Source organism: Gadus macrocephalus, chromosome 22 (genome assembly GCF_031168955.1).
Source record: "Gadus macrocephalus chromosome 22, ASM3116895v1".
Classification (NCBI taxonomy): domain Eukaryota; kingdom Metazoa; phylum Chordata; class Actinopteri; order Gadiformes; family Gadidae; genus Gadus; species Gadus macrocephalus.
The window spans coordinates 9650819-9677610 of NC_082403.1; the positions used below are offsets into that span (position 1 = coordinate 9650819).

A 26792-nucleotide genomic window follows, 5' to 3' on the forward strand; every position below is an offset into this window, starting at 1 on the left:
CTCCTCTCATCCGCTTCTCCCTGTCTCCAGCTCAGTGTGGGGAAGAAGAGAGAAGTGTGTAAAGCGTGATGAGAGAGAGAAAGAAGGTAAGAAAGAAGGTTCAATGGTAGGGAGAGGAATTTGTAGGTTGCACTTTCCATTTTTTTGTTGCCATTTTTTTTTTGGGGCTTCCTTGAGCTCCCGCCAGAGCGTCACACTTTTAAACATGAGGAAGTAATTTTTCTTTTTTTTTCCCTTGTGTAAATTGCGTTTATCCGAACCAACGGTGGTGAAAAACGGGAGCAGTTGCGTCCTTCAGGGGGGAACCACCGCGCGAGGAAACACACCAACACCGCCCGAGAGAGAGGTGCTGCAGGAGGAGAAGGGGAGGTGGTGGTGGTGGAGGGAGATAATATAGAACAGAGCAACATTGGCACCAGCAGCGGAAAAATAATAAGAGGAAAACTCAGTTGTTTTTTATTCTACTGGGACGAGCAGGAGCTGAGCGAAAGTGGAAATAGAGAGGTGTGCGAAAAAGAAAACACGGGAGAGGAGTAAATCGAAGGCAACACAAGACTTGAAGCAAGCCCCGACTCACCTGACGCGCTTGCCAGGTGGGACAGCCTGCACTCTCTAAACCCTCTCCCCCCTCTCTCTCTCTCTCTCTCACTCTCTCTCTCTCCTCCTCGCTTCCTTTATCTCACCCTCCTCTTCCTCCTCCTCCTCCTCCTCCTCCCTGGAGATGGTCCGTTGGCGGGCCCTGCTGCTGCTGACCTATCACCTGGCCTCCCTGCTGGCCTCGGCGGCGGCGGGCTCTGAGCGCCAGCGGCACCGCGTGCAGCACGGCCCCTGCACCTACACCTTCGTGCTGCCCGAGCTCGACCACTGTCGCCCCGCCCTGTCACCCCTCCAGGACCTCCCCCAGGGGGCGGCCGACGCCCCGCAGAGGGACTCCCCATCCCAGGGAGGCCCGGGTGTGGAGGACTCCCCCCGGGGGGAGGAGGACACGGAGGGGAGGGCAGCCCGGATGAAGCACGCCAGGCAGGAGAGGAAGCTGGAGAGCCTGGAGAGCGCCATGGAGAACAACACGCTGTGGTTGCGGAGGGTGAGCGATGCCCTCGGCGGGGTCAAACGCGGGCGGTCGGGGATAGACGTGGCGAAGGCTGCTCAGGGAATCTTACGGTGAACTTCCAGAGAGTACCTGCTCCTCCCCCTCCCCCCCACCCCCCTCTCTGCATGATCTCGTTGGCTGTGTTTATTCGGTTGTTCACTGTATTTACGTCAGTGTGCACAGTGCGCCGGCCTTGTCTCCTCGGCCGTCATCAACGCCGTCTACATCTGGCGGCTGAGGATGAACTGCTAGTTCCCATGTTCTTTTCAATATCAATGTTCACGCACCGGGTTCGCTGGCAAAATTGCACAGTTTGGATCCGGGCTAAGGACAGGACTTTAGTGGGGATTAGTGAAGGGTTTTGCTGTGATTTCCCAGATGATCACTGTTTAAATGTTTACTTGTTTTATGAGATGGGAGTGATGTCTGTCTGTATGTGTGTGGATATAGACAGACTGATTGAGACAGATTGTGTGTGTGTGTGTGTGTGTGTGTGTGTGTGTGTGTGTGTGTGTGTGCGTGTGTGTGTGTGCGTCTGTCCATGTGTGTGTACTGTATTTAAGACCACTGGGCTGCCCAGAAATCCCGATTGCATGAGAAAGAGGAGAGGGGAGATACAGAAAAGATTCTTTGCTAATATTGGATGGCGGAAAGAAATTGCGCGGTCGGTTAAAAACGAATGTAACGTTCCTTCTCACTGCCTGCAATCATAACACAGAGTAGGATCCAGTTCCGTCATGAACTCCCCCAGATAAAGTCCTGCAGGTCGTAGCATTGAAAGTCCATCACCCGGCTGGAGGAAGGCCATGCTTTTCCCCAACAGAACACGTCCTTATCAGTGGGAGACAGTGATTAGCGTGTGTTGTCTGCCAGACCGCTGGCCTGTGTCAGGTCATTTAGCTGTGGTTATTAAGAGGCTAAACTGTGGGGAAGTGATTAAAAAGATCTTCAGAAAACAGTTTTTTTTTGTGGCTAAGATCATGGAGGTGCCGTCTGTTTTACTATATTTTCTTGCAAGTACTGGTCAAGAGTTCTTCCCCGGATTGGGAACTAGCACCACCATACCAGAGCCTGTGCACGTTTTGTCTGAGCCCGGCGTGGGCCCGTTCCACTTACAGTTTTTCTCAATCGGTGAAGCACTTTTTCTGAAACTATAGCTCAATTTCTCAAAACTAAACACAAACCTGAGAAGAGTTAATCATTTCGTCAAAACTACACAAATTCTACTCAAAATTGTTTTTTTCCACCAAACAGTAAACACAGCTATTAAATGAATACATCTTAGAGAGCATAAATTAAACACTGGTGTGATAAATTCAAAACACTTCCATCAAAATACTATTTACATATGTTTTGGCTTAATGAGGCCAAGTTACATAAGTATACAATTGTTTAGAAATAGCTTTCTTTTTTAAAGTTGAAATTAGGTGGTACATATAGTATAAAGACAGTTGCCAAATTGTAATACAACACTGTGAATATATCATATAACTATTGCATTGACACAATCGTATCAGAATAGGATCCAATGCATATTTGTCTATCCAATGAGCTCTAATGGGCTAAACTCACAATCCCAGCTTCCCAGAGTCATAATGTATTGTACGTCTATAGTTTATGCTGCAACATTGTTCTGACAATACACAAATATTATCTATTTTGGTAAAATACAGTACAGTAATTGCACTGATAAGTAAAATGAAAAACACTACAGTAAGAAAATGTTTATGCCGCTTTTCCACTGCATGGTACCAGCTCGACACGACTCGACTCGACTCATCTGGTATCTGGTACCTGAAGTGGCTGCTTTTTTTAGTACCGCCTCGCTCTAGGTTCCAAGCGAGCTGAGCCGATGCTAAAAGGTGACGTCGGCAGACGGCCGGCCACTGATTGGCCAGAGAGTGTGACGAAGTCATGAGAGCGACATGGCAACCATGCTGGTAACAGCCATAGCAGCGCCGCAGCCAACATATTCCACTTCTTCAACTTCTTCAACATGCCAGCTAATAATAGTAATGTTATCGATGTCCTCCATTGTTGTTATGTGGGTTCTGTCCATGTGTGGGTTGCGTATGTGTTGTTTGCGTCGCATACAAAAATACGTCACGGCCCTTTCGCGCAGCCGACCCCGCCCACGTCCAGGAGGTACTATTTACGGTGGAAAACGACCCGTGCTGCTACTGTGTCGATTCGTGTCGAGTCGTGTCGAGTCGAGTCGAGCTACATGTGTGGTGGAAAAGCGGCATTAGACTGCCTTTCGGGGGATTTAATGATGAAATCAGTGCAAGTACAATTACAAAAAGGTAACAAAGCATATATATATTTTATTTTACTGTAATACAGTAAAATGTTCAGCTGAACCGACTGCATAAAAAGCTTTTCGTAGGCCAACAAAAAATAAAAATAAGAATATAAATGAGGTGAAACAGATCTACATGTAAATATATATGTATCCCACCTCCAATCCTCATCAGTGTGATCCAAGTGAACCAAGTGTGCTAAATGATGAGATTTTTGCTTAGAGTTTAGCAAAAATGTGAAAACAGTGGAATTGTGCTTAGAGTTTAGCAGTCTGGAGTGTATTTGATACATGAGCTTCAAGTTTTCAGAATTGTGTGAATCGTTCCATTTTTTGTGTGTATACAATCGAGAAAAACTGTAAAAACATGGGCTGGGTCAAACCAATCTTTTCTTAGTAAGTTGGTTGTCAATAAGTAAACTAATTCCAAGTTGTTTGAATGACCAAAATCTGTTCAGAATTACATGTGGGATCTGACTGAATAGCCAATTTCCTCTAATTTCAAATCGTAACTTTTGATTTGCTGGTGATAAAAAGGAAATCTACAATCAGACTTTGCAGATTAAAGAGAAACTAGAATTACAGAAATCTGTTGCCAATTATGCAAAGAATCTCAATGAACACAGAAACTTAATTGTGTCTTAACTACAATACTAAAAAACAAGGATTACACTGGCGAGACTGGCATTGCACGCACATGTTGCAGTGTGCACGCAACCTAACATTTGTTGTAACCTCATTATTTATTGATTAGAGTGATTAATAAGGGTTAAGGCACAGTGTGTCAGATGTAGAGGCATCTAGCTTTAAAGATTTGGCAGAAATGGAATAAAATATTCTTAAATAGGTTTTAATTATTGTATTATCCCATTATTTTTGTTCCTTACCTAAAAAAAATGCCCCTTAATATCAAAATAGGGGCTGTGTCCTCTTCCATGGAGACCGCCATTATTCTACAGTAGCCCAAAATGGACCAACGGCTCAAGAGGGAATGCCTTTTGACAAAGAGGTTTAGGAAGAGCCATGGCTTAGACGCTTTTGTGATCATTTTCAAGTACTGTCGTTGTGTAGGGGCATTGTAAATTAAGATGTTGTACTTGAGATACGGCAAACCGTGGGCGTAAAAGTGTCCTTGAATGTCAGAGGTGGACATCAACATACACGATGCACAGATTGAGCTCCACAAAGCGCCGGGCCCCGTGGCATTATACTGTAATTGTCCATGAAGCTTAACCCTCTATCGGACCCACCTCATATAGCCAGTGAATACAAGCTTAGGTTATGTCCTTTCACCAGAATATCCTTCTTCGTGGATTCAATTACGTAGGAGCTAAACTTCTTCATTCAAGTGTAAAATAGTGTAGCGGATGGTCGTTTGCGGATGAGCGGAATTATGAAGTGGCAGTTCATCCTTTAATACATCTATGCCTTGGCGATGTTTGTTTTTTAGGTAGTTTCCCTGTTCCATAACTAAAGGTACGCAATCTTTCAGAGTAAGTTTGTATCCAAACAAAACGGTTGCACAGTTATGTTATAAAAAGCAACCTATATTCACGTACCTCAGGGCAAGTCAACATTGGCTTGCAGCGCCAACTGCTATCGAGATGAATGATCAATGCATATTACAGAGAGCGATAATTGTCGATGGATGCAATAAGAGTACTATCTGTGAGAAACGTAAATTGGCGGTGACATCCCCAATGTCATGTACAACGTATCCAGGGACCATGGTGAATAAGACACGATACCTGATTGTGATTGGTTAAACTGATTTATTCGACGAGAGCATCAAAATTTATCTTGGTTGGATTAAAATGGATGTTACTTTCCCGCTAAACAGTCATACCTACTGGCCCCTAACACATTACTGGCCAGTACAGGCCAACATAGTTGGGAAGGAAGGATTGGAGGTGGGTGGGGTTTCACTTGGTTGCAATTTGCAACCTCATTGCTTGTTCCGGCAACATTTCACACACTGGACCATTAAGGTTACAATATTATAGGCATATAACATTCAGACTATCACAGAAAATAGCTAACCCCCTTCCTCAATCACAAAATAATTAAAGAAAGATGTTCAGCAAGAGAATCAAACCTTTACTGCCAGTCGCCCACGGAGACATCCATGTTGTAGATGAAACGTTGTTCTTAACGATGTTAAGAACTATTCAACTATTTAAGTTGTTTGTAGGTATATTTTGATCTGAGTGTTTTTTTCATTCATCTAAAGTTATGGAAAAAGATGTTTGATGTGAGTTTAAAAACGAAAATGGCTGTTTTTAAGAGTTGAGATCAAATGATGACTTTTTTTCCTGAGTTTGGTGATCCTTTGTTCAGTTTTTTTTAATGGCTTCCATTCTTCTCGATTAATCCCCCTGTCTCACTCTTCAGCCTTGGCTGGTTTTCATCATGGCTGGTGAATAAAGTTGCTTGTGTGGAAGCCTGCCATGTTCACTGTCAGGTCCTGATCATTGCGTCTCGTCGTGCTCACTCGCTCCGGCGGCACGCGCTTACAAAAACACCAGCTAAACAACACAGGAGGGGCGATCCTGCGAGTGCTGTCTATGCCTTCCTGCTGTGAGACCAGACTTCAATATCACGCCCCCCCCCTGTGCGACCATGTCAAGCATTTACCCTTGTGTGTATCTTAGGTTATGTGTATGGTTTGTGTCTATGTGTTTGTTTGAACCAAAACTCAACTGCCTCTCCGGGCCCACCCCTCCTGCCTGGTTGGGGGGGGGGGGGGGGGGGGGTTCATGAGGGCTGCTCACAAGAAGTAGATCAGTCTGAATATGTGCCTTGGATCTCATAAACAGGTCTTGTAAACCTAAAATGTCACCCAGAGCCAGCAAATAGCTGGGCCACCACCTGTACCGTTACAAAGTTATATGATTTATTCAACGATTCGCCTCCTTGCTTCACAAGGCTAAAGTTCCACACAACCTTAGCAAGAACGCCGATATGCATGTAAGTGAGTATGAGTATTCTGACCTTTGACCCCGTGGTGAAGGCCCCTTTAAACACCTGGCTATGCGTTTCATGTAAAACTGGACCATGTGCCACGGTGGGATAGCCTAAGGGTTTGAGTGTGTGCACGTGTGTGTGTATGTGTGTGTGTGTGTGTGTGTGTGTGTGTGTGTGTGAGTGTGTGTAGTTGTGTTTGTGTGCATGTGTGTGAGGGAGAGAGAGAGAGACAGAGAGACTAGAGCAAGAGAGTGGGTTGGGGAAAGAATATGTGTGAGAGGGAATGTGTGCATGTGTTTGTTTGTCTGTGTGTGTATGTGTCTAAATATGACCCTCTCTTTGGTATTCGATAAAAGAAAACACACACACACACACGCGCACAAACACAAACACACACATTACTCCTCTGTGGAGTTTCAGAGTTGACCTAGCATCCTATGCCTTGTCCCAGTTGACTTCTCCGGGGAATTCAGAGAGGAGAAACAAGCGATTTCTTTGCTTTTGTTTTTAAACCTCACACAACCCCCCAATATTGTGCTCCGCTCAACTCCTGCTCTCCTCGGGGGGTTGATGGAGTGGCTTTGAAAGTGTTTTTAAGGCGACTTTCCGGAGCCCAAACAGCTTATGTTAATGCGGTCATATTATGAGAGATGGCGGTGGCAAGGTAACCCGTGGAGTTGTTGTTCTACCAGCCTAGTTCATTAAGCCAACGACACCTCAAGCGCCACCGACTCACCACCATCAAGACGAAGGAGAAAATACAACAGGCACTACGTTATTCAGCGGTGTTGACAACACACTCGGGTCACAACCTCATTTATTTCAACCTTCAAACCAACAAGGTTGACATGACACATAAATTAGGAGCCGATTCCATGTCTGAGTAGAGCCACCTTTTCCGTGTTTTGGCTTTTGTAAGCCATCAGAGCGGTTCTCATGCTCCTCCATCATAGGAAATCCTCCCTTGTGACGGATTCGTAGACACCCCAAAAAAAAACATTCAACATTTGCTGTAACAACGCTGAAGCCTTACAGACACTGGGATGAACCCGGCCATTGCTGACCCCCACTGTCTCTCCCACAACCCCCCCCCCCCCCCCCCCCCCCAAAACCAGACATGCAGCCGGCAAAACTAATTTGGATCCATGTAGACAAGATGTAATGGCTTCTACCAGCGTTAATATAAATGGTTCTGTTTTGGCGGGCAGTGCACCCCGACTTCTGAACTTGAGGTCAATCGAATCAGACAGCCATGATGGAAAGTGTGTGGAAAAGCTCTTTGGACGGACCAGAAGCTTCCGTGAGAAGGAATGTGATCGCGAGCTATCAAGTTGGTTTGAGACGCCGCGGTAATCTCCTCAAAGTCATCTTTCGTTTTTGATGAGTTTTTGAAGTGTTTTTTCTGGACTGCTTCTTATCTTTGTCTGGTTTTCATCCGTAGCAAAGATGTTGAAGTTGAGTGTAGGGTGGGGTTGGGAGAAACAGTATGGATACTACAAAAACACAAGCTATGGTATTCTCTTCAATCGTTCGTGGTTGGTCCCTCCCGTTCACTCGACTATTTTGCTGTGACATTTCTCACCCCAAAAAATAGCATTAATTCTCTCTGCGGTTTTCAACCCGTCTTTATCACAAGACCCCCCCACCCACCACCACCCCCACCGCTGACGTGCAAAACATGGTATATTAAATGCCTGACTGGTGGCTGCGTTTGCCTTCCATGTGCCTCGCTCATGGAACAAGATGGATGGCGTGCTATTTCTAAACCAAGCGTTTTAACATTTCACGCCTTTCCCGCTTCCCAGCGTGTGATTGATTAGAGTTCACACATCCCCCCCCTCCCCCCCTCGGAAGTCCCGGAAATGGCACGATTTTCCACCATTGGAATGGGATTGTAGCTGTTTGGGAAACGGCCATTGAACCTTGTTGCACATGGTTTTCAGAAAGGCCATGCTTCCGTGATGGGGGTGGCCCGGTTCTACGGGGGTGCATAAGCATGCATTGCACCCCCAAAATGTTTGCACCCTCAATTGAAAAAAAATAACATTCGGATACTACTCGCTTACCTAAACTCGCTTACTAAGTTCTCGCTTACTCAATTTGACGTCATAGTTAGTAGGAGTAGTAAGCAAGTATGCGGTTTCGAACACACTGGTGCGCACGGTAGTGACGTTGAACTTCTTCGGCAGCAACAGTTATATATCCGTTGGATATCCAATACATGTATTAAATGTATTATGTTCATAAGAACCCATATTTCTTTTTATTGCATTTATTTACAATCGTGTTAACTTTAAGAGTATTATACTGATTACTTTTTGTTCAAAGTTCAAAGTCTGAAAGTGTTCTTTCCTTGTTCAGCTAAAATCTGTTTTATTTTTAAGTGGCAATGTACAATTATTTGTTATGTCAAATATCCTGCCACAATTTATAAAAAATAAACGTTATTTTTGAATTGCAGTCACATGTTTTTTTTTTGTGTAGAATTCTGTTCTTTTTTACACCTCAAAAACCTATCTCATATTCAAAGCTATCTAAGATATCAATAAGCTAATGTTGCAGCTGAAATGTTCTCCACATCACAAGACATGATATGATACCATCTTTTAAGCACAGTAATTGTTTGTTGTCCCAACATGTCAGTAGAACTATGCAGAAGTGCTTGTCTATGGTAGGAAAAGCCTGTGTGTAAAAAAGCGAAGTCTGAACTGAAGCTGGGTAGCTGGTTTTAGTATAGTACTGGTGCACCCCCTGTAATCTCAGATGCACCCCAAGGCATTCTGTTCTGGAACCGGGCCATGCTAAGGGATTTGTTTTGCATTGTGCTCTGGGCATGATTCTTACCAGATTGATGAATGGATGGATTGATTTTGATGGGTGATGAATAGATTGACAGATAGATAGAGAAGCGGATGTGTGGATGATACACAGAGGGATTGATGGGAAGTAGGCCTAGCATCGTTTAGTAGAAAGTCCGATTTTTTTAAACTTATTCACAGACAATTGGTGAATAATATAGGCTATTTGTATTACCTGTGTTTCCGGGCAGTTGGAGAGCTTCATCAGGGAGAATGTGCGCTCCGGTATGGAGGAGAAGAGGAACGAGGTGCACACACAGACGGCGGCCATGTTGGAAATGGGCACCAACCTCCTCAGCCAATCGGCGGAGCAAACCCGCAAGCTGACGGACGTGGAGACCCAGGTGAGTCAACCAGCAGGGGGCAGTGTGGAGCTGTTTGAATGCAATTTGATCAGACACGATGGCTGTGAACCATTTGAACAGACACGATGGCTGTGAACCATTTGAACAGACACGATGGCTGTGAACCATTTGTGCTAAACTCAGGCATAATTTGAGAAGATCATTACATGAACGTGTATTGCCAATATAAGCCTATTACTCAAGGTCGGTGTGGTCCACAGGGGAAGAATAATGCATTTTAAGCAGATTGTGTTTCGCTCTACTGATAGGGGGGCTGACAGTGGGGAAGTTAAGAGAAGTGACTGACAACATGCCAATTAAAACATACAGTGCAATGCAACAACACAGATGTGTTTTCTCTCGTGCCACAGACTTGTTATGACAGTCTGCTGGGGTCGCGGGACACTCCCACCCTAGCCAGGTTAACAAAGAACACACAAAACAGTGTAAATATCAAAGCCTGTTAGTTTGAGCTTTTGTTTAATCTGCAATTTGCTAGAACACAACACAGGTGCACAGCGAGATAATAGCAGCGTTCATCAAAAGATAAAAGCTGAACTGAAACTCTACATGGAGTCTATTAGTAGACAGAACGGCATATCTATCAAGTTTTCATCCGTATTCTACATTCATCCATGACTCCCTCTGGGCTGTTCTTGTGCTGCCGGTTGATCCCTCTGTGAGCGAGGGAGGCATCCATTCCTCTGGGTTTGTGGCCGTTGGTAGGTGTTGAACCAGACCAGCCGGCTGGAGATCCAGTTGCTGGAGTACTCGCTGTTCACCAACCGGCTGGAGAAACACATCCTGCAGCAGACCCAGGAGATCTCCCGGCTCAACGAGAAAAACAGGTGAACACACACACACACACACACACACACACACACACACACACACACACACACACACACACACACACACACACACACACACACACACACACACACACACACACACACACACACACACACACACACACACAAAGTCACACACAACAGCACAGATTAATGTCGACACACACACATTCATGGCCACACACGCACACTGCACACATACACACATTAATAGTTACAAACCCATAGGGCCCTATTTTAACGGTCTGAAACGCAAGTGGGAAGCGCAAAGCGCAAGTAGCTTTGTGGGCGGTTCTACGGCGCTATCGCTATTTTACAGGCGAATAAATGACTTTTCCACCGCACATGTAGCTCGACTCGACACGACTCGACACGACACGACTCGACACGGTAGCAACACGGGTGCTTTTCCACCGCAAATAGTACCTCCTGGACGTGGGCGGGGTCGGCTGCGCGAAAGGGCCGTGACGTATTTGTGTACGCGACGCAAACAACACATACGCAACCCACACATGGACAGAACCCACATAACAACAATGGAGGACATCGATCACATTACTATTATTAGCCGGCATGTTGAAGAAGTTGGAGAAGTGGAACATGTTGGCTGCGGCGCTGCTATGGATGTTACCAGCATGGTTGCCATGTCGCTCTCGTGACTTCGTCACACTCTCTGGCCAATCAGTCGCCGGCCGTCTGCCGACGTCACCTTTTAGCATCGGCTCAGCTCGCTTGGAACCTAGAGCGAGTAGGTACTAGAAAAAGCAGCCACTTCAGGTACCAGATACCATGGTACCGCGGTGGAAACGCAAAAAATGCGAGCTGAGTCGAGTCGTGTCGAGTCGTGTCGAGCTGGTACCATGCAGTGGAAAAGCGGCATATAAATGGTTGGTCTGAAGCAGCCTAGTTACCCGTAGGTGTGGTCTGGGCGTAACGTCCAACAAACCAATGAGAGTGCCAGCTCCCATCCCCTTTAAGAGCCATGAGCGCATTTGAATCGGACGAGTTGATATTTTGACAGCGCGTCTGCAGTCTCCGATGAGACAAATGCACATGAATTTCAAACTGCAAATGGCTCAGTTTATTGCCAAATAATATGGCCTAATTCACACATGGAATAAGGGGTTTTCTTCCACAACTTCAGAAATACTTGGTCCTCAAATAAATTTCGGCAAAGAAAACGTATATGATATAACATATGATATGCGGTAACTGTGGTTCTATTTAATGATATACGCAATACATTATAAACATTGTTTCTTATCAGTATTGTATGCTATCCTAATATGCATGTGTCCCCGCGGTAATAGACATTGCCATTGATTGTATTATGCGTTACGTGTTTAAACAGAGCACACACGCGCGCCCGCATTCATTCATTCTTTTTAACACTCACTCGCGGTAAAACAATGTTTTTCACGATCAAATACTCATCAATCCTAAAAGTTATGGGCATGTAGGCCTACACGATGTCTCTGTCAAGAAAATATGTGTTTGCTGTACGGTGTTTGTAGATGCATTGATTTAAAAGTACAACTTATTACCGCTGCATCAGCTGTTCTTTCCCAAATAATTTACCAAGAATGTGCGGCTAGGTAGGGGAGAGGCAAAGTGTATGCGCGAGGTGCACAAGCAATCCGTATGCATCGCATGCGCATGTATGCATGCGCCCTTAAAATAGCATCTGAACAACGCGCCACTGACTTTAAACCAGGTATTTCCTGGTCAGTAGCGCAATGGTATTCAGAAACGGCAAAATACCGTTTGCGCCAAAACACGCCTCCTCCTTCCGCCGAATCCGCCGGCGAGTGGCGGTGGTGGGAAAAGAACGCTCTGCGCCAGTTGTAAACTAGCAACGACACATGCGCCACTTGCGCCGGATGCAAGATAGGGCCCATAGTCTTGTCAACAGACTCATTTCCCACAGATCGACAGACATACATTGACACACAGACAGACAGACAGACAGACAGACAGACAGACAGACAGACAGACAGACAGACAGACAGACAGACAGACAGACAGACAGACAGACAGACAGACACGCACACACAGTGATTGAGTCCTAGTCTTACTGTATTTGACACAGAGAAGAAACATATGGGCTCATTTATCCCCAGAAGTGCACGCTGTATCAACAATCAAACTTGATCTACATCAGAGTTGATCGTTATTAATGGTGTTAAACAATTGTTTTCCATACAGTAGGGCTTTAAAGCCAACTGCCCAAACACTTGCAGATGGGATCCACAGGGGTGAACCCTCATGGTTAAGGGCTGTCAAGCAGTCAGCGGGTGTGTGCATTAGTGTGTGGGTGTGTGTCTGTGTGTGTGTTTGTGTGTGCACGATAATGTGTGAGTGCATTAATGTTTGTGCGTGTGTGCGTGTGTGTGTCGTTGTTTGCAAATGCACTGCATGTGTGTGGATAGTACCATAACGTGTGAATATATATGAAAGGGGTTCCCATGTCTCCTATTAAATGAAACAAGGGCGGTACTCCGTCTGGTCCAATCATAAAAGCAGGGGGGTCAGGACGGGTCGCCTGGCAGTGAGTTGGGGGGCGTGGCCCTTGTATCTGGTTGTTTGTGATTCCATCCAACTGTGAGTATGCAAGAGCTGGGGCCTAGACTCCTGTTACACATCCGATTGGAATCCAGAGGGAGCTAGGACCTGCTCCTTTCTATGTTGTACATATATATATATATACACATATAAGGACCTGGCATATACATTGATGTAACACTCTTAAGGCTCAGTTATGGTTCCACGTCGATGCAACGCAAGGACCACGCCTCGACGCCTCGACGCAGTCCCTGTTTTGGTTCTGTGTCAGGTTTTAGTGGAACCATAACTAAGCCTTTACAGTACAGTACCTATGCAGGGCACACTCTGAGGCAGAACACGTTAGAGTGAGGGTAGGGTCGGTGAGTTGTTGGGGAGGGGGGAGGGGGGGAGGGGGCAGCGGCCCCCTGTGGAGTAGAAGAAGAACAGAAGAGCTTCAGTGGTCACCACCACTTCTGGATCCTGCAGAACAGAGAATCTCAGAGAATCTCAGATTTCTAAAATGGAGGATGAGGAGATGCTTTTTGTTTTGAGTTTGGGTTCTCGTGAACAACATTGGCTCGCAGAGTTGGAGGAGGCAGCCGTGCCGTGCAGTGATACATGAGATTTAAAAATGTAGAGACGTTTTGTCTTCATGAAAATGCGCTCTGTATGATGATGAATTCAGACAAAGGAGATGCAATAAGATGATGAATGTTGAGATGAAAATTCAGGTCGCTGCTAAAGCAGGCTCCTCTGACTCAAACTTTCTTTTCAGATTGTCGTCAGATGACATACGAGTTGACTCCAAGTTCATTAATACAAAAACTTAAAATATATATAATAGAATTTCTCCTCTACATAAGACTCCTCCCACACAAAAAAGTACATATTTCTTTCCACTACATTTTTTTACTCTTATTTGTACTCTTTATATCTTTTATTTTTGTTCACAATTCATTCATTAATAATTATTCATCATTGCATTGCAATGATGAATCCCGACCAGAACATTTTTGCTACTTCATCACTATGATCCATTGCATGCATGAGATTAAATAAACATGTTTCCATCTGGCCACAGCATGAACGGAGACCCAAAAAGTAGCTTGTTCAACGTGGGGGGCTGGAGTTGATTCAAAAGTAACCCCAGAGCTTTGAGTCAAGCCCATAAAGATCTTGCCCAAAGATTTATGATGTTCATTTGGTGCTGAGGGTGTGGAGCAAACAGACATGAACCAAAATGACAACCCAACACACACACACGTACACGCACACACGTACACACACACACAAACGTACACGCACACACGTACACGCCACACGTACACGCGCACGCGTATCCATGCACAAACAGACCCACACACGTGCCCACGCGCACGCACGCACACACACACACACACACACACACACACACACACACACACACACACACACACACACACACACACACACACACACAAACACACGCAGGTGACTGTCAGCTTGTTGAATTATGGCTGTGATGGAGGGGCATTACAGGTTGCCTACCTGTGATGGTCTCAGCCGTACTGCTGTATGTGTACCCAGCGAGACTCTACTCTATACTAAGGTCTATATATCATCCATCATCACACACATGAGGGCCACTAAATCTTACTTTTATTTGCAAAACATCCACTTTCAACCCCAGCCATAACATAAAGCTAGCTATAACTCCAACCTTAGCCCTCACTCTAGCCCTAGCTCTTATCCAAACCCTTGCCTTGTCCCTAACTCTAACACAAACTTTAGCCCTCATTCTAACCAAAACCCTTGCCCCATTCTTTGCTGCAACTCTGATGCAAGCCCATAACCCGTGCCCCTCATCCTAGCTCCGACCGCAACACAAGCCTTCACCCTAACCTAACACAACCCTAGTCCAAACGGCAACCCCAAACAAGAGTGAGCTAAGGAGATCTCATGTCACGCCTCCTTTCCTTCTCTCTCCTTCTCTCCCCTTCCTCCCCTCGACTGATGTTCTTGGACTGCCCTGCCCCCCCAGTTTCCTGGAGCAGCGGTTCTCGGCGCTGGAGTCCCGCTACGGCAGGGAGCTCCAGGGGCTGCAGCAGGAGAAGCAGCAGCTGCAGGAGCTCCTGGACAGGCAGAGCCGCCTGGTGGGACAGCTCCAGGGGGAGGTGGACGGCTCCACGGCCAACAGCTCCATGCTGCAGAGGCAGCAGGCCCTGCTCACCAACTCTGTTCAGCAGCTGCTGGCCATGGTCAACCACTGCAATGGTAAAGCCTCTCCCAGGGGAAATGGGAGCACACACACTCAGTAGACACACGTGGCCAATGTGGCATGGGATGTGTTTTTTCCAGACAGCTCATCAAAGAGCCGACGGTGGTTAGGCATGTCAAGGAGGTCGACGCGGGTATTCCAAATCCAGTCCCTCTCAGAACCCTTGCCTAGTGATTAGACTGAAACCTTAGAGACATTATACTGGATTATTTTTTTGCTGGTAAAGCACATGTTTGATGACGTATGTAAAGTTCAAAGGTGACCAAGTCCATTGCCTGACGCCAACTTGAGCTCTCAGTCATATTTATAAAAAGCAGGTGCTCATCTGAAAGTGTATTCACAGAGATCGCCACAACGGCAAAAGAGGAGCAGGCCAGTTTCAGAGACTGTGCAGACATCCTGCGTTCCGGAGTGAAAGACAACGGGATATACAGCATCCGCCTCCCAAACTCCACCCAAACCGTCAAGGTGCTGTAACGTTACACATAAATCCAATGACCTCTTCCTCTAAATATCACATACATTCTAAGGCATTGTTGCGAAACATTTTATTATTGCTGATATTAAACACGTATCCCTTCCTTCATATTACTGATATTGATTTATAGTGATACTGGCTGTAGTGTCCAACCTTATCCACTGTGACATTCAGAAGCTTCATTATTATTATTATGGGCATCGTTGAACTCAGACAAACGATTCGTGCAATGACATTCTCCAAACTTTTCCTGGCACAGTCGTCTACGGAAATGTCATGCCTTCGTTTTGTGGGAGGTAGCATTACAAACAACAGGCACATCAGGCCCTTCAGGGCTCTGGATTCAGCAAGTGTATGTGTGGAGGAAATTGCATATAGAAACATATAGCATATAGCTTAGCCACCCAATAGTAATTCGCTATCATTAACCTGACCGCGAGCCTATGAGGTTTCCTCAATCAAGACACGCATTCCGTGGTCAGATCTTTGAGTTTTTCCAGAGAAAATAAAGTTAGCAAAAGACAGGTTGCCATGCCTCTGCACCACTGGATGGCTGGTACAACTGCCTCTTTCCTCCCCCTAAATCCCTCCCTCCCTTCCTGGTTCTTCTAATTTCCTGTGGGTCAAATGAGCCAGTAGTTTGGCATCGGAGCCATGCGTTTCCTGCCAGACACGGGCCGTACAGCTTGCGATAGATGTCAGTGCTTTCCAGCTGTGTTTTCTGCCTTCAGTGTGTGCCATTTTATTTCACTGCAGCTGGCAAAAAATGGGAGGTTGTAATAATGTGGGGCAGATTAAAATCGGCATCTTTTTTATATTTGGTGTGTCGGTTTTATTTAGTTGGACAAGGGACAAGCATGCACTTTCCATTTGAAATTTATACTTCCTTCATTAGGAGCGCATGAATAAGAGAGAGAAAAGAGCCGAGACAGATTTCCCTTTTTAGATTGATGAATGCAAAACGGAGTCGTTAAAATTATAAACGTGGCTACATAAAAATACTTAGAAAAAGAACCCTAAAGCCTAATGAAACTGCTGGAGGCCATAAAAAAACAAGTCATGTAATACCCAAGTGGTCAGGATTTTGCTCATAAATTATTGTAATCAATACATTTTGGTATAATAAATATTTATCCGCTCCAAATCAGTATTCAATACATTGTCTTGCTCTCTAATGTATCAAATAATAACACAGCACATCGGAATTCAGCCCAGCCGTCTGACCCTGATTAACAATGTCCTATTCTGGCCCATATTTCATAACACCAACTCATTTGGCATAATTTTTCCCCAAGCAGAAGATAGCGAGTTACGACAGCAAAATTAATGGCATCCAAGAAGACCTATACTTAACACCCACAATCATCCATTTTTAAGTCCACTCTGCAGCTATTCTGAGAACACAACTGGAATCAATCAGGAGGAAAACGGGTAGGTGGGTGGGATATTCTTGTATCTTAGCAACCCCCTATATGTGTCCATCACCGTGGCACCGAGTGTGGACGCCAACGCAACCGGTTTTCTAACGATTGCTATCCTCAACTTCAAAATCAACTTAAAAACTTCTAAAAGATAAACTATTTTATTGCAATGGTCAACAGTCTCCATAGAGGCCATGTCTAACCCAAACCATGTGCTTGCATTAAACAAGTTATGAAGTCTTAAATCAGATTATCTTTCGTGAGGAATGAGGGGGTGTTTTCCCTGGTTAATCGGTGCTTCCGGTCTAGGGATTATTATCTGACAGAGGTATTGTCTATCAACATTCAACAGAATACAGAAGCCAAACATTTCATCAGAAAACTACTGGTTGCAAACATTGCATTGTTTTTCGTCAAAGTTGCATTTCTGTTGGGCTAAGCCATCGGCTGTTTGGATAAAATGCGTTTGAATTGAAAATATGGCAGTAGCAAAATCCAGTTAGCTGAAAACAAATAAAATACACAAATGATAATGCCACAATATTCCAATTGCAAAATATTACTTTTATAGCTGAGAGATCTCACATCTACATATCTGAAAGGAAAACTATGTCAAGCCATGACAAAGCCAATAAAAATGATTTGTTGCATGTGTTGGTGTGTATGTGAGTGTTTCTTGCGAGTAACTGTGCATCATCATTTTGTGTGCGTGCTTGTGCGTGCGTTCTTGCGTGTGCTATAAAAAATTAAAATTAAATAGCCGTCCAACAAGAGTCTTTGATAACGGAGCACACTGACATGTTCATTTTCCCATCTCGCCTTGATCATGTCAATGCGTGACACCCATCCCCTCCTTCCCCTCACCACCACTCTCTCTCTCTCTCTCTCTCTCTCTCTCTCTCTCTCCCACTCTCTCTCTCTCTCTCCCACTCTCTCTCTCTTGCTCTCTCTCTCTCTCTCTCTCTCTCTCTCTCTCTCTCTCTCTCTCTCTCTCTCTCTCTCTCTCTCTCTCTCTCTCTCTCTCTCTCTCTCTCTCTCTCTCTCTCTCTCTCCCTCTCCCTCTCTCTCCGAGGCCTCGTGGCATCGTTCCACTGCCTTGTTCCCGCCAGGTGTAAAACGTCATCTCTTTTCCGCGCTTCCTCTGCATCCACTGATGCAACCATCTTCTTCTGTATTTGCATGTTTCACATTTTCTATGCTGTCGCTCTTTTTTCTTCTCCTCACCCCCCCCTCTCTGTGAACTCAAACTCAGCGCTGTCTCTGCAACTGAACCCGTTCAACCGAAGCAAATCAGTAAGCCCCGACCCCCTCCCCCGGTCGCCCTCTCCCCTCCTCTGGTTCTCTCGGCAGGTGTTCTGTGACATGCAGACCCGCGGCGGGGGGTGGACCGTGCTGCAGCACCGGTGGAACGGCTCGGTGGACTTCCACCGCGGATGGAGCGACTACAAGGCGGTACGCTTCTGCTGACCCCATCCCAGCTGAATTCAGACGTAGTGTTTCTGTACATCCTGGTAGGGTGGGGGGTGCTTGTTGTGTCTGACTGCCCCCCCCCCCCCCCCCGCAGCCCAGTTTAGCCCCCCACCCTTCACAATCCTCATGTTATTGCACCTGCTCTCTCTCCCACTCTATGTCAAACCCCCCCCCACACACACACACACACACACACACACACACACACACACACACACACACACACACACACACACACACACACACACACACACACACACACACACACACACACACCAACACACATTCCGCCTTTCCCTGATCCATGGAGCACTGTCTTTTATCCATCATCCAAGTCCCAATGGCCTCTCTATCCTTCTCTATCACCCTCTCTCTCTGCCGTTCTCTCTCCGGAAAGTTGTAGTGAAAGATGAGCCCTGAGCAACAAGTGCTGACAGCAAATAACACTGCAGTACACACGAGTCCCTCATCCTGGGGCCATTCCTCGACCTGACCACAAAAAACACGCTTTAGTGCGCTGTTACGCAACAGTGTGCCAGACTTGCCGCAGCAGTGCAGTATAACTGCCCCCCATGCGAGCCTCAGTGCCGGCGAGACGTGATGCGATCCGTCAATCGACCCCAACTCTTGTGTTCAAACGACAAAAGAATGAGAAGAAACAATTAGGACTCTAATTCAATTGGCCCAACGTGCTAATGAGTGCGGTTTGCCTGGGGTTTTTGTGATTGAAATTAAAATTGAAATGCTTTTTCAACCTTCCTCAGCTGTTGAACTCATATGGCTTGGCACGGAAAGAACGATTGAGTGAGAGCAGATGAGGAAGGGCAGGTTAGAGAGAAATAAAATGGATTTATTGGACTCATATCTTTACAAGCGTATGATCAATATGTTAGCTTGTTTAGTGGTTTTGCGGAAGTAGATCGGGTAGTTTGTTGTTTAGATGGCACCGTGGCACTGTGTACGTGCGGAAGTGCTTTCCTTGACCCTTAAGACACATGCTATTTAAAATCAAGCCACGGTTATTAGACGTGACAAACAACCATCTCTTTACGCTAAAGATAAATGAGGCCCCTGACTTACATGATAGATTGATGAATACAATTAGAATACAATCGCCTAAACTGCGATAGTAATTGCTTTCCATCACCTCTCATGCAAGTCTCTGCAAATAGACTTGTCTTTATTCATTCGTATTACTATGGGGTGACAGGCCTCGTTTCAATTACAGAATTGACTCTATACAGCTAATCACTCCCTTCAAAGATTGTATCTGATTACATTTAATATTGTTCCATTTGTTCAGTTTTTTTTCTATTTCAATACAATATATATATATTATAAATATATATTTTTTTACTTTGCCTTAAGGCTCAAGGGAACCAAACTCATTTTATTTTAATGTTATTTTCATTATACGAATTTAATTACATTTCACCTTGCCTTGATAAGTGAATCCTAACTGTCTGATCACTTTCAGACAATGCCATAACAGAGAAACCAAAGAGAAAACCTTTTTCTTGATATATACTGTTACTGAATATATAATTTAAATTATTGTATAATCCCAAGAAAATGAGAATTGGTCTGTTTCGATCATTTGAGCCCTACATGGGGAGTCGGTCCTCTTCCACGGAGGCCGCCATGTTTAACCGCCATTGTTTCTACAGTAGCCCAGGATGGACAAACAGCTCTAGCGAACGCGTTTTCAAGGAATTTAATTTTTGGCTAAGCGTTGTAGGAATGATTTGGGTGTATTATCTCTATGAGCGATGTTGGAAAAGAAATGCAACACACACCGTGGCATTATACTATGCTTCCAAAAAGCTTAACCATCTTGGACGCAGACATCAAAATCACTCGAAGGTTAGGAGCTCAACACAGCTTCTATATATATATATATATATAGACTGTATATAATGCCACAGAGTGTGTGTATATATATATATATATATATATATATATATATGTGTCCTCAAAGCTTGACCCTCTTTGGAACGTGGACACAAACCGCTGCACAGATGGAGATCTACACATCCAACCACGTCTCAATTTGTGAACAACTCAATTTAACACACTGGCCCTTAACTATGAAGAATGGCGTCACATGGATTTGGGGTTGGAATCGCATTGCAATAAAATGGTACATTTCACGTCTTCAATATTTCCTTTTTGATAAGGCAGCAGTTTAGGGCTTTTTACTCTTCTTGATTAGGAGATGGGATGGAGACACTCACTGTGGGCTACTGGGTGAAAAAAGTAAAGGCGTCATTAACGTGAATCACACCTCTTTATACCCCCCCCTCTCTGTGGCCACACCCCCAGGGCTTTGGAGATCCGTCCGGAGAGCACTGGCTGGGGAATGACATCATCCACCAGCTGACCAGCTCCCAGGACTACAGCCTGCAGGTGCGTCTGAGGGACCGCGGCGGCAGCGAGGTCTTCTCCCATTACGACCACTTCCACGTGGACGCTGAGGACGCCAACTACAGGTCGACTTTCAATCATTTACAATTGACCAATGCAATTGTAAAAACTTAACTAGAAGTGTAAACAGTGAACAACATAGATGGGCAAAAGTAATGATTGGAATCAATATTATGGGTTGGATTTTGATATGTTGTGGGTTACTATTATTTACCGTGTTATTATGTTTTTCAGCATAATTATTGGTGCAGTTCTTTTATTGCATAAGTGATTGCTTATCATCAGAGTTCTGAGATTAGTTGAACCACACTACAATTACCACCTTGCAATAAATAATTAGATTCTGATAATAATACAATTCAATATAATGCAACAACTGTGACCCGGGGCAAACAAGAAGCTATTATCCAATAGCTTATTTACAAGCTCAATCCTATGACCACACTGCCATTCATTTTCTGTCACTCAGATATATGAGTTAATAGAAAGGCAGGCTGCTGCTCTAATCTACCGTCATTGTTTTCCCACTATCATGCTGCTGCAAATCTCCATGGGTGGCCTCTTACGCAGGAACAGGATAAAAGGAAAACACCCAGTATTACCAACAAACTGCCAGGAAACTATTGAGTCACGGAAACCCATTGCTTCTCGGGAATCTATGAGTAAAAAAAATACAAAAACAAATGATGACAATTCTTGAGCCAGAGGAGGATGCTTTTAAGTGAGCAAACACCTTCACCAGAAATGTTATTTCACCAAACAATTCTCAGATAATGCGATGATGAGATCTACTCATTGCGTGCGAGTGCTTACTCCCTCTCTTTTGACATAATCAGTGGGCAGTCAGTCAGTTTAGTTGATTTCAACAAAGTTGTAAGCGTCTGAGAGAGGCCACCTGTTCAGTCAGACGTCATCCTTGTACGAAGCCAGCTACTTCTTGTGTGAGCTTTTCGTGTACGTTAATGTGTGTGTGTGAGGGAGAGAGTGTGAATATCTTTACGAGCTAAGGATGCACCAGTTTTATAAGTTTGCTGTGCAATCCTGGTTTTTGAACTGGACCCATTGAGCCAGAGGCCTGTGGTCCATGCAATCATTCAGCCAATGAAACCTCTCTCTTGCTATAAAAAACTAAAATTAAATAGCCGTCCAACAAGAGTCTTTGATAATGGAGCACACTGACATGTTCATTTTCCCATCTCGTCATGTCAATGTGTGACACCCATCCCCTCCTTCCCCTCACCAACATTCTCTCTCTCTCTCTCTCTCTCTCTCTCTCTCTCTCTCTCTCTCTCTCCACTCTCTCTCTCCCTTGCTCTCTCTCTTTCTCTCTTTCTCTCTCTCTCTCTCTCTCTCTCTCTCTCTCTCTCTCTCTCTCTCCCACTCTCTCTCTCCCTTGCTCTCTCTCTTTCTCTCTCTCTCTCTTTCTCTCCCACTCTCCCACTCTCTCTCTCTCTCTCTCTCTCTCTCTCTCATATCCAGGGAGGTCCTCACCCCAGAGCACCTCTTTCTTCAATCAGCATAGGATGATACATTTCAGGAAACATTAGCACAGTACGACAAGGCTGGAAAGTCTCATCTGTGCGGGGGAAAATGATCCTTTCACAAACAAGATAGTCAATTGTTGATTTGTATTGACACCGAGCTATACGCCAGCTCATACCACTGTTCCTGTCAAGCCGGCATTCAGCACACAGCTCGAAGTTGTGTGTTTCACACCATCTCAGCAATTACCTGCTACAATTTTCCAAGCATCGTCTCCCTCCCCGACCCCGTGGCCCCCATAAGCCACGAGCACAGCCTCCTCTCTCCCACTTAAGTGGCCGGAGACGCACGCGCCGTCTGTCTACAGCCCAGGAGTTCGGCGGTCAATGCCCTCTGAACTTAGGAGCTGTCGGGGGGGCAGGGGGAGGCGGGGGAGGAGCAGATTCGTCTAGTCATCCCAGACAACATGCTCCGGGGGGCTGCGGATAAGGTCACATTCTCTGCAGGGGGGGAAGGGACTGATGCTTAGCACGGCGAACGGCGGGGTGAGACACGGCGCAGACAGCACTCGACCTCGTGAACTTCCCCTTCAAACCTAAACCGGCCCACTCATGCACCGCACACACACACATGCACACACACACACACACACACACACACACGATGCAGAGACACAGTTAGACGCATAGACGCACTTACGCACTCACAGACAGATGGACACTGGCACACACACTCTGCAAGAATAAAACAATAAACAGCTTGTACCTCTAGGAATTCTGTGAGACAAATCATCCATTTCCCTCCAAAAAAAAAAGTGATGCGGGGATAATAAAGAAAGAATGGTGGTTTCGTCTCACACTCCTTAATCATTGTTGCATAGCAACCCCATCCCGCTGGACTCCGGCTTAGATCCTGCCGTTCCATGGCAGCTTCACTTTGTTAGGTGACAAGTTTTTTCATCCAACTTTAATGCCACTTTCTCTTTTGTTGCTAAAAGCCTTTCATGTTTTTTTTTCGGCGGGGGGTCTTTATTTTATAGCCTCCACGCCCAAGGGTTCAGCGGCACAGCGGGGCGCACAAGCAGCCTGACTCACTCCGGCACGGCCTTCAGCACCAAGGACAGGGACAACGACGGCTGCACCTGCAAGTGTGCGCAGATCGCCTCTGGGGGTAAGGAGACGGGGAGCGCCTTCCCTCTCCGCCCGCTCTTAATCACACTTCGACCCATTACTTCTCATTCTTTGACGCAAACGGCCCCGAAGGGCGTCTCAGCGCATCTGCCAGCCTTTATACATATATTTAGTCGTTCAGCAGAGACTTTTTTAAAGCAATTTATAGTATATCGTTAGACATATTCGTCTGTGATGAGCAGGTAGGGGAGTAAAGGGGGGCTGCAGGGGGGGATGGGAGGAGGCGGGTAATCATCCAGTTCCTTTCAGCTGGGAGTGAAACACCCTGACCCTTCTATCTGAATCCAATTTAAATCATGCAGACATGAGTTGATCCTGACCCCCCCCCCCTTGGTTTCAGGCTGGTGGTTTGAGGCCTGTGGTCCATCTAACCTGAATGGGATGTACTACCCGGCATCCTCCACCGTGGTCAGCTACAACGGCATCAAGTGGTACTACTGGAAGGGCCCCACGCTGATGGCTACCATGACAACCATGATGGTGCGCCCGGCAAACCTGTAGAGCCGGGAACATTCTGTTAATTTGCTGTGTGTGTGTGTGTGTGTGTGTGTGTGTGTGTGTGTGTGTGTGTGTGCGTATGCGTGCGTGTGTGTATGTGTGTGTGTGTGTGTGTGTGTGTGTGTGTGTGTGTGATTGTGCGTGCGTGCGTGCGTGCGTGCTTGCGTGCGCGCGCGCGTGTGTGTGTGTGTGTGTGTGTGTGTGTGTGTGTGTGTGTGACTGGGTGTGTGTGGGCATCGGCCTGTGTATATGGTGAGGTGGGCATGGTTGCGGTAAGACGAATGGTTCAAATGGAACGCAGCCCCCACCGGGAGACTCTTTGAACGCGGAGCCTCAGAACGGACATTGGGACACTTAGGATTCCTGTCTAACGACTTAAACAGAACGATGTTCCGGAGTCCCAGTGAAGAAACTGAAATGCACTGAAAAGTACATTTCCATGAAGTGCCGAGTCTATAAATGAAGAAAACATATTTAAAAATGATTGCTAACCATTGAGCTCATCAGCTAGTAAGATATTACAGTCTATAGTGATTCTTTCATGCATTTATTTTCAAACATTTGTGTTGGTCCCATTCTTTTTATTCTAACGGCATTTTACTATCGCAGTGGCAAATTGCTTTTTTTTTTACCCTCCATTTAAATTTTAAAGGACCATCCTTGATGTGTCTTTTAAAAGATGCATTTACAAATCAATGCCGTCCCCAGTTAGAACTCAAGCCAAAAAAAATCATCTGTTTAAGACCATGCCTTCAAATGCGTTCTTTATGGTATACTTTAATGCTTAAATAAAAGGGCTACTTTTTACCCATGTGTACAACACAAGCTGCAGCTGGGTCCTGCAATTAATCGGAGTAAAATAATAAGAAAAAACGAGGTCGTCTTGCGCACTTGAGGACCGCTCGGTGCCTGGAGACCCATTGGCAACAGGGTGGGTTTATCCCCTGCAACAATGGACCCATGTGCCTGCCTCCGTGAAGCGGGCACAGCTTGTGAGTCCACCGTGTGGGATAATAAGCATGAGTCATCGGCAAATGGACAACACGCTGCTTCTTCATTAAAATCTGTGGGGCTCTTGCAATCGTGCAAACTAACGAAAAAAAGAAGAAGAAAGAATGTGAAGGAAATCACAGATCGGCTTCGATTGTCAAAGTTCCCCGGGAGCTAATGTGGGATAGTGAAAGCAGTCTCCTAGCAGTGCACTGAATGCAGTAGACATCGGAAAACTGACCGACCAACACATACACACACGTACACACACCAATACACACCAAAAGTGTGCAACCAACCGGGTATACTCCCTGACCCCTTGGCTAATGGGGTTTCTAGTGACCTTGGGGTCGAAGATGGGGTGATGAATCACAGTGTGTTGGGGGGTCCGGGTTGGGAGAGGGCAGGTTACGGAGCACCCTCTCTCCGGGCGACTGGCTGAACCGGTCAGCATTAGGAGCCAGCTCGAGTGCTTGTGTTCCAGTCCAGTGGAGCAGCCATCTTCTCTGGGTCAGGCCTTCCGCCTCCGGTTCTCCATTCAGCCCCTTATTTTATGTACAATAAAAACAACAAAAACGTATTATGATTATTATTACTAGGATTAGTGGATGTGGAGGACAGGGCACAATTGAGAGCTAAAAAGAGGGATGGGAGTTTGTGTGTGTTATGTATGTTCTCATGTTCTGTGCGCGTGTGCGTGCGTGCGTGCGTGCGTGCATGTGTGTGTGTGTGTTTATATATTTCTTGCACAACGTGTGAGTGTGGTGTGGGGTGAGTTTCTGCTCCGCCAGAGCCTTTAACTTCACTGGGAATTCATCAGGCAACGCTAGGATAGACAGATTGATGGAAAGATGCAGAGGGATGAAAAAAGAGAATTATGGAGCAGCGACGGCCAGGCAGCAGAGAGTGATGGAGGGACCGCAGTTAAGGCTTTGTCCCCTGCCTACTGTCTGCATCAGTGTCTTTAATTTACCCAGGGGTTATGATGCCTGGCGGCTAACACGGATGGATTGGTAGTGTGGTGATAGGATGGCGATGAGGGGTGGGGTAGTGTGTGCGGGGGTGTATTTAAGGACTTGCTGTGGATTTACCTTACAACCAAACCACTATTGTTGAGTAAAGGCAGGCTTCATCAGTAATGCAGTATGCTGTTCGATATCCTGTTTAGTGTTTGTTTTCTCGGCAGCTCTTAAGAGAAATTGGAGGAAGACTGAAGCCGTGGACCGGTAATGCCACTATGATCCACTTGGGGGCACTGGTAGCATGCTTTCTCGTCTTTTCCGCAGTTGTTGCTCCCACTATTTCATGCTCTCTTTCCCACCACAGGTCCGAATTACATAACGTCTTCTTAAACATCATCTGCCCTGCACTCCCGTTGCTCCTATCAGACGGGCTGTTTAGGCCAAACGTGTGGACTGAAGAGGGTGTTTGTTGCGTCAGGACAATCCCAGCTCATCTCAGGAAATGAGGTTCTCCAAATCACAGCACGCGAAGACACGATGGGGAATAAGACAGAGGGAGATAGTATTTTGATACCAAATTGTTTTTGCTTTTCTTTCGAGTTATGGCTCAACTAAATAAAAACTATCCTTCTATAACCGCTTATATTAATACAACAAAACAAATCGAAGT

The 26792-nt window shown here is 45.7% G+C and overlaps 1 protein-coding gene across 1 annotated transcript; it reads left to right on the forward strand.

The window, feature by feature from the left end:
- angpt2b (angiopoietin 2b) lies at window positions 1–25740 on the forward strand. Its single transcript, XM_060043596.1, has 9 exons — window positions 1–1084; window positions 9403–9555; window positions 10282–10403; window positions 14971–15203; window positions 15551–15675; window positions 18457–18558; window positions 20899–21065; window positions 23522–23652; window positions 24013–25740. Exons 1-9 carry the CDS (start codon window positions 722–724, stop codon window positions 24171–24173), a joined length of 1557 nt encoding a protein of 518 aa, XP_059899579.1. The 5' UTR covers window positions 1–721; the 3' UTR covers window positions 24174–25740.
- Window positions 25741–26792: the final 1052 nt, after the last annotated feature.